General features: G+C 31.6%; 1 protein-coding gene across 1 annotated transcript; it reads left to right on the top strand.

Moving 5' to 3' along the window:
* The first annotated feature begins 274 nt into the window (after positions 1–274).
* Positions 275–9264, top strand: LOC148620774 (hematopoietically-expressed homeobox protein HHEX homolog). Its single transcript, XM_088574575.1, has 4 exons — positions 275–946; positions 7837–8021; positions 8144–8194; positions 8732–9264. The coding sequence occupies exons 1-4, from the start codon at positions 613–615 to the stop codon at positions 8873–8875; spliced, it is 714 nt and encodes a 237-aa protein (XP_088430701.1). The 5' UTR covers positions 275–612; the 3' UTR covers positions 8876–9264.
* Positions 9265–9920: the final 656 nt, after the last annotated feature.

The following is a 9920-nucleotide window of genomic DNA, read 5'->3' on the forward strand; positions in this document are numbered from 1 at the left end:
TTTCTACTGCAATCTTGAAATATCATCATTTCCTAAATTTTAGTATCCACTTTTCGCACAATAATACAGAAATAAAATTCTTCGAAATATAGAAAAGAAAAACACAGCTATGCGAAATTTAAAAATGAGGACCGCCCACCAATTTAAAAATCATTTATCTCGATGGGCTTATTTGCTTTAGAATGAATTGTTTGCCAACCGAAAACTTGGGAAGGATATTTTACTTATCAATTTAATGTTTGTCACAATCAAACGACCCTTCACCTCAGAGGAATTATTCTTACTTAAAAATTAGTTAGCGATATCAGACGACTAAACTCGCGGAAGCCCCGCCTCCTTTGTGTTGAATCTACGAATGCCAATGATCAGGCTTACGAAATAAAGTGTTATAATTTGACCATATAAGTAGCCAATTTGAATTGATACACAACATTTAAGGAGTCGATTACGGTTTTTGTACAACATGTTATTATCTTGTTCATAAATGGATTTGGATATAATGGTTCAAATATAAATATTTTGAAACCGGAGAGTGCGAAAAAAAGTTTTGACCTAGGGAGAACCGTAAATCGTGCATTAATAAATAACAGAATTTGAAGAGACATTGAAACAATGTTTGGACCACACACAGTTACGGCAGATATTGCTGCCGTCTATCCACCAACATCAGCACATAGCTCAGGACATTCGTCGTTTTTAATTGATGACATTTTGGGAAACTCTGCCGCAGCGGCCGGATTACCGAGACCAACACCTATCCATCCAGCAGCTCTACCACCAACACCTCTCACTGCAACCAGCGCCACTTGCCGGCCTGTTTTTGATCCTGCTAGTTACATATCGCCAGGACTCTCATATGCAAATGCTATTAGCCATATGTATTCTGTGCCATACCTCCGTGCAGATTATCCCTTCTTAGCCGACAGACACGCTTTAGCCGCAAGAGGTAAGTTTGCCTTATATAACTACATGTAGTATGGAAAAAATTAAAAGTGTACAGATGAATCATATCATTGACATGTAAATGAAAGATTTTAATAATACCAAAACTACATGAATGAAACAAAGATTTTGAAATGGGAAAGAGTTTCATAAGATTCAAAATATGAGTTGGTTATAAGTATACAACTTGATCTTTAAAAGTACTGGGGCTTCAAAAGTGATTTTTTCAAGAGTAATTAATTTTAAAAAGTTAGTTTAAATGTAATTTGAACATGAAAGCAATATAATTAAGACACACAAACAAGCTGACTAACTGTGTTGACCAGTCGTACTGAAATACACTTTTATTTTTGTCATTAAAACTCTAAAGCTAATTGAAAATGAAACCAGACTATCTGATAGTCGATAAAGAGTACTAAACACTGGGGTCTTTTTATGGATTTGAATTTATCATTGATTCAGTTGGTACACAGGCAAACTTATTTCACATGAATTTCACACGAATTTCACATGATTTTTCACCTGAATTGAGCAAATTAACTAAGTGACAGAGTTCATGTGAAATTCAGGCGAATGGAGCCTTCACGTGAAATTCACACGAAATGTTCACATGAAATTCGTGTTTAGCTAATTTCACATGAAAATCATGTTAATTTCATGTGAAAATCACATGAATTTCATGTGAAGCTCGATTAACATGAATTTCACGTGAAAAATATTTGCCTGTGTAAATTAAGTATATATTTATATATGAACTAAACGTTTTAAAGGAGTGGTATTTTTTTAATTCATAAAGTACATAATATAGATATAAATTTAAATATTGCTTATTTTTTATAAACCTTTACAGTAGCTTATAAACATGGATACGAATTAATTTAACCGACAAAGAAAAAAAAAAAATATAAAAAATCCTTCATTTGAAATATTCCATTTTGAAAAAAATACCAAAAGTGAAAACCTGTACTGTCACATTGTTTACTCTATGAAAATTAGAAAAAATTAGAAAAAAAACAATTTTCGAGTATAATTAATGTGATAAATTAGTTATATAATATTAATGTGTTAGTTTCATAGATTTTACCATTTACCAATTGAATACAATTTAGGAGTCGAAACGCAACACCACAGTATATAAGGAATCAAATACAGTCATCGATGTTCGATAAAATCAATCGATTCACTCATCACAAAATATTGTTTTTTTTCCGTTTTCCCATCTTTAAACAATGACTGCGTAATTGTTCATGCTGTACTTATTTTATGATTGATGCTGTACCATTTTTATGATTGATGCTGTACTGATTTTATGATTGATGCTATATGGATTTTATTATTTTTCATGATGACTGAATTGGATCAGTTGATCTGTTAATAATGTTTTACATAAGACAGAAACATGGGGCCAATGAATTCAAATCATTCACCTCTGACCAAAGCAGAATTTTACAAAACCACGGAAGTTGATACAAATGAATGCAAGTACTATACAATTTGTAAAAATGATTGTGAAGACATTTCCGATGTGCAAGGATGGCGGTTGCAACATGTCAAAATAACCTTAATTCGCTATTTTTCTGTTTGATTTTTTTGTCAAGGGAATCTTCTTTCCCGTACATTCATACATGGAAGTAACCACGTCAATTTTTTTATGAATTCAATTTGCCTTTTTAAATGAGGCAATCACGATGCTGCAGTTTTCCAACATTTCTTTTTTTTCTCGGTTTGTTTTTTTGTACCTGATTGATATTCACAATCTGGCTGAAAATTAAGACCCTGAATAATGTGGGTGTGTAATTGTAGCTACTAGTCTTTCCGACATTTATCCTCTTGTTTGCTTTTTACTTTCTTGACCCATACATGTATGCTCCTATATAAAAATTGCAATACACGTCGCTCTTTATGTAATTATAATGAATCGTTGATTGTTCGTTCATCACAAAGCACAAAGCGTTGTAGATGTAAGTTAAATTCTGAGAAAAATTAATGATACTAAATTTAAATATTTAGTGTCAAAGAGTAGGTCTAGATAACGATGACAGATGTCAGAATTCGGAGCATACAACAACTGGGATGAAAAGCTAAAAAATAAACAAGAAACAAGGAGTATTAATAATTTGTATGTAAGAACTCTCTGTCTCTCCAGTGACGTCCGAAAATAGATCTTATACTAGAAAACCCATAGTGTGTTTATTTTGCATTCATGGTCTTACAAGGTGATACAATTTCTACATCGTTTGGGTAAATAACCACAAATAAAAAAGAAAAGCAATGACATGGTAATTGAACAGTTTAGACGCTTTATCATATTTCATACGCTTATAAAAGGACTTCCGTACTACAATCTTTTGGTAGTTATAAATATAACTTTTTACAATTGGATAAACAGAATCTTGAACTAAGTGTTGTTCCTTTATAGGCTTTGATAAAAGGCGTATCACCCGACGTTGTCGTAAATAATTGATTAAGTTATATAGGGAAATAAAACTTGCATGTCTTTCAGTTATAGTAATCACAAAAATAATATTTTTTAAAGTGAATAAAAAATAGTGTCACGGATGACAATATATATATATATATATATATATATATATATATATCTGTGACTCAAAAATGTTAAGACAAGATTATGATCTGGCCAAAGTTATTGACACTTTAATCTAAATTAGATTCTAACTTACAAAAATCGTTTTTCAAATGGACCCGGAACGGTTATTACCGTATTTGACCACATCCTTTTTTTTAACGATTGTACTTTTGAAGTGTTGTTTTGTCGTTATTCGCCCATACAATAAAGATATACACAATTCATACGACCATGCTACGGTAATCATTCTAACTGGCCTTTACAAGGAAAATTACAAAATTGCGAAGACTGATACATGTAGTATTTAAATTCAGATTAAGCGCTTTTCTTTTATAAATCTCTGGAATAAATTTACGTAAAATACATGTTGAGGTAAATTAAATACAGGATAAATACTTCTTATTTGTTCAGAGCATTTTTCAGTGTTGATCTATGAGTTTGATTTGTAAGAAAACTGAAATTGGTAACATTCGATATTTGATCAATGTCTACGAAAAAAATAAAATTATAATTAGTTTTCTGTTTTACGTCAGTAGCCTCAAACATATTTTGTTAGATGCATGAAATTAACTGTATATAGTTCTGTTTACGATTTTCAGGAAACTTATGAAATTATTAAACCGTTACCAAGACAACTCAACTTAGTCCCAAAATATCCAGAAAACATAACATTCAAACTAATGCATGCAATATAGTCAATATCGAATAGACTACGTTTTTCGCTCTGCTCTAGTTTTGTGACTTAAATCAAATAGGGGTTGTTTGTGTGTTTTGGTCAATGATGTCATTTGAAACATAAAGTTTAGTATGGTAATGCATCATCCCTCTCTTTTTTACTTTCACTTCACTCTACTTGTAGTCTATGGTTTTTATCATCCAGAGGTCTTATCACCAATTTTTGGCCTTGTAAAAATCTAATCATGGTTTGAAATCGTAACGCATTATGTAGACGTCCTTAGCTACTTCCGGTCCACTAAACAGACAGTCAAAAACAATAGACTGCCATCAAGTTGTCTCATCCTACAGATTTTTATCAGAAACAGTTCGCCGAATGGTTGGCGTTTTCCATGTTGTCTGTGAAGTCACAAAGTCAAGTTGAAAAATATCTTTTATTATTTGCAATAAAAGACAATTTGTCATAGTTTATAATATATAATTTTGTAAGTATTTTGTTTTTTCTTAAGAATATCTTGCAAATATCTATATCATTCTTTGAAAATACATATAAAATGTGTCTGCTTCTATTTATCTTTTACTTTTTTTTCATATAAGTGGTCCTTTTTTTTAAAAACAAGAAATGATCTTAAAACAACGAAATAGGTGAAACATACTGGTCAATAAACTCGATATGACTTTTTCCCAATAGCTTTGGGGTCAATGAACTGCTAGGGTGTCAATGATTTTGAACTTAAAAAAATAATTAATAAAATTTGACGAGAAAAGAAATTCACAACAAACTTCTTAATTTTAACCATTGCCGGGTCAACATGATTTAATGTGTGCTAAATTGTGAAACAAGAGAGAACGGATAAGGTGAAACGCAACGTATGCATCAACGTATACTTTCAGAGATAACCAAAAAGGTATTCAACAAGTGTCAACACAGTTAAAGTGAGGTCTGAAAGGCTCCAAAATTAAACAATAATAAATTCCACGGTAGCAGAACGCTGTTCTTCAAAATCAAACTAAAAAGTAATATAACGACACATAGACACAGAAATGACCAACAGTATACCTTATCCGGCAATATATCAAACCCATTTCCTGAGGATAACGACGTTTACATGCACAACTGGGGGTAATTGCGCGAATATTTTTTCATAGTATCGTCGGGACTAAATAAAAAGTACGCCACACCATAAAAACAATAGAAAGTATTAAAATAATTAAGACCACATTTGCAAAATGAGAGATAAACAGCGGTGACAGTGCCGATTTAGAATACATAAATCAAGTTTATTTCCCAGCGCAATTTTTGCATATTTCGTTTATGAGTAATGTGAAAGTAATTGGAGAATAAATGTAGAACGTATCATCAAACAGTTTCTCTTTAGTTAATGGGATTATCAAATGAACCCTTGAATGTAAGCATTCCATCAGTGCTTTTACCGGGTACATGTATCGCGCTAAAATCTCACTGAAGACCGACATATGCAAACAACGACCCTTTTATCACGGAGTAATAAAGGCCCTCAATAGTCTTTATAATTTCGTCAGTATTTGAAAAGAGGCAATATTAATATCTAGTGTCTATTTGTTCAACAGGAAATATCCTAACTTGGTATAATTGATGATTAAAATAATCTTACTATAGTTTCAAACATCAAATAAAAATAGATCGCATTCGTTCAGAAAATCAGACGGAAATGTATGTTAATTCATGTCCAACGTTTAATTAACTAGGTATGTATGTTACAATTATTAATAAAACATATTGTAAAAATATTGGGTCTTCTAGTTCTTATGAATATGATTGTCTTTATTTTTATAAAGAATACATCTACATTTTAATGTCACGACTAAAGTTTGGTGAAAATTAGACGCTACCTTTATCAATCGATTACTGCTTTTTGACCACTCTAAATTATCTTGTACATATTTAGCATATTTTAGAAGCTTTTTCACTTTTCCTCTTTTAAAATTCGCACGATCTTTGTGTCCTTAATTTATCAAAAGCCCAGGTCAAGTGTAAATTAAAACGACTTTAAGGTGAAGTACCCACAGGTTTTATCAAGAATTGTCAAAAGTTCCTGTCACGTTAAAATATTTCAACAAACATAAAGGAAACTTGCAATCTTCAAGACACGCGTTTCCTATCGTTCAATGGGTGTCGTGTGTCTGAAGAATAAACAGCATATTGTTTAACACAGATATCTTGCGGTTCTCCTTAACCGGAAGTGATTACAAAGTAAATTGTTATTATACCGGAAGAACCTTTCCAATTCGTAAGTAATCGGGAAAGTTAATTTCATATCTAAAACATAATTAGATAAGTTTGTCGCCTGCCGTTCAGATGTGTACTGCTGATATAATATGACAAACAATATATTTGAATTGCCTTTAATTATGTCTGGCACCGCAAAGGGACGTAACCCCTTCACGATGAAACTGAAACCGTCGTCGTCATGGTTACATCAAGTAGGAGTCCTTGATCATTGTTTTTAAGTATGATAATTATATACATATGAAACAATAATTAGCCTGTCTTGTTGGACAGATAACATCTATGAGATCGTGTTGCTGAAACATTAATTGACAACAGGATTCTTGTAGGGGGTTTAATTGTCCAAATACTGTAAAATAAATTTAGATTCCCGCCCTAGTTTAATTCATGTAGAAAATACATGCATTTTTGCTGACATAAGAATAATGTCTTGAAATTATCTTTATTCATGAGATAGAAAGATGAAAAAGATAATTATCATAAAAATTTAAAACACTTTGACGACTGTCTATGTAAAAATATGTTACCTATTTTGTTTCAAAATCGATGACGATATAAAAAAATTTCGATCATATCAACTAAAGGAAAAAGTAAAAATAACCTTTCACACACACACACACACACACACACACACACACACACACACACACACACACACACACACACACACACACTTATATGAAAAGGGAAAATATAATCCAAATAAGTCCAAATAGATATAAATACTTTACAAAACTCAAAACTAAATATGAAGTGCTCTCTAAAATCTTCTCGTGCATGTAGCAGACATTTTACTCAGACCTAGTAGGTGGACACGAAGTAACCACTTACTGGCAATACAAGAGATACGTCTTAATTTTCGTTATCACGAAGAACAGATGGCACAAGATATGACCTTTTAAACTGATCAGGAAGCTATCAAAGTGTGAAAAGGAAACAGTTACAAATCCATTTTTATTTGTGGGTTAATTGTGAACAGTGTGTAATCGACACTTTCAAAAGTTTGTACCTTTGACAAATTTGAATGTTAGAATAACTTGTACATGATAAAAGGCGATATTTCACTCATAAGTAATAATGCAAATACATCATCATCATCATCATCAAAAACAAAACAACAGCAGTAATAATGATAAAAAATAATAAAAATATTAATACAATAAAAGTAGTTATTGTTATAAATTGACGATAATAGCTTGTGATAATGATATATAGCAAAGATATTACTTGTAATCATTTTAACGTATCATAGACATCAACAATTTCGGTTTGGCAACAAATGAATACGCTGTATACAATACGACACAGCCAAGTTCATATAACAGAGTTGCAGTAATAATATCTTTGTCATTCTTTATTTCAGTGGGTCACAGACCATTTTTCTGGCCACCGTTATTTCAACGACCTATGCATAAAAGAAAAGGCGGACAGGTGCGATTTTCAAACGACCAGACACTTGAACTTGAGAAAAAATTTGAATCCCAGAAATATTTATCACCTCCAGAAAGAAAACGGCTAGCTAAAATTCTACAGCTTACAGAAAGACAGGTAGGAGGTTTGTTATTATAATAAAAATTTCAACAACAAAAAAAAAGTTACATTTTTCCATATCTTATTTAAATTTAGTGACTATTATCAGTGCTGTTCTTACGCCTTCTGTTTATTTGTAGGTGAAAACCTGGTTCCAGAACCGAAGAGCAAAATGGCGGAGATTAAAACAGGTAATTAATTATAGAAATATAAGTGAACCAAATATCATAAAAAATAAACAATGATACCCGTCTAGAAAAGACCCTGAATAAACCGGAAACTTTTCAAACAAGATACAATGTACTTCTCAAATACCCTAAATTTAAGTTAGAATGCATTTTGAACCTGTGTAAATCGAACCGAACATGTTCTATAGCCCAAAATGGCTTCGGTTTTAAGTTTCACTGTTTGAAGAAAGAGGAAACCGATCAACATCTTGTGTACCAAATGCCTATTTGACCAAGAATAAAATTCGTTAATTGCTTAAATTTTAACAACCGATAAAAAGTAACAATTTAATTAAGTGATGGCGATAGCATTGTCGAAGTGACGACATTAGCACCGTCAAAGTGAATCCGTTAACATTCAGCTATACTATAACTAATGTAAAACAAAAACGGAGTTTCTGTTGCATCGACAGAGTAAGCATCACATACTTTTCCACAACTTGTGTTAATCATTGAGAGAAAAAATAGAGCAACTTTTACATTATTCTTTTCTCCCATTAGGAATCACCAACCCACGAGAAGGGAGATGGCCCACATACAGAACATGACGAAGACGACGACGACAAACAGCATACATCCGATGAAGAATACGATGAAGACTCGGAAATCGAAATAGACGTAGAAAAGGATGAAGCGAATAAATGAAAAAATGAAAATGGAGGGAAAAGCTTCTACAGTCACCTCGAACTTCGCCTCGAAAGTGCTATTAGATCAGATACTAATATACTGTGATATTCAACAAAATATTTCATTGGTGCATATCCTACACATCGAATGATTACACAAAATGGCAGTTTTAGATGTTTCATGTTTTTGCATCGTAAAAATATATTATGCAATATTTTTTTGTAATTATTGTTTATCAAATACTTGAAAAAAGGAGTCCATATATTTTTTATGAATGTTTATAGCGTGAGAGTGCCAAGAGCGAGTGTTACTTTGTATGACTGTGTTACTTAGTGATGATATGGCGTTTTATTGTACCTATTGACATTTTACTCCTATGAATATAAATAAAATTTATTGAAATAACACTATGAAACGTATTTACAGCAAGACTCGTGTGAAATATTAAAAATACGTAAAGATCAAGCAAAATGTGAAAGAAAAGAGATTCTTGTAAATCCTAGCGCATCTTGTGTAAATAACTGGTAAAACAAAGTTCTTTTATAGACATTAAAACACTATTTTAAGGTTGTTCATACTTTTGTTGGATTTAAAAAAGTTTAATTCTTTGCACTTAGTAAACCCATTTGATTTCAATTTAGTTTTTTTACAACTTTGGTGATATTGTCCATTGTAGTATATAGTTGAAAATAATACCCAAATAGGTAAAACTGCACTGAAAAAAGAATGCATACTGTATTGGACATTTAAAAAAAAACAGTACCAAGTCAAATATTTTTAAAACAATCAAATGGTTCTATAAGCGGATACACAGATTTTTAATCTATAAAATGGAGACTTCCATGCGACTTACTATTTAATTTTGACAAAAATTTGCTTGAATTTAACAGTTTTCCGTTAAAAAGAGAGACGGGGTTTCCCTGCCATGAATCAACGCTGGGTCCAATATGCAAATTGGCAAGAATTTATGTACATCCTAACCAAAACAATTTTATTTTGTTAAATCTCTACTTACATAAATTTAAGCTAGAATGATACCATTAAAACTTCCCTAATTTTCAGA

This window comes from Perna viridis, chromosome 3 (assembly GCF_037379345.1).
Source record: "Perna viridis isolate PV_CMFRI_1.1 ecotype Kerala chromosome 3, ASM3737934v1, whole genome shotgun sequence".
In the NCBI taxonomy this organism is placed as follows: domain Eukaryota; kingdom Metazoa; phylum Mollusca; class Bivalvia; order Mytilida; family Mytilidae; genus Perna; species Perna viridis.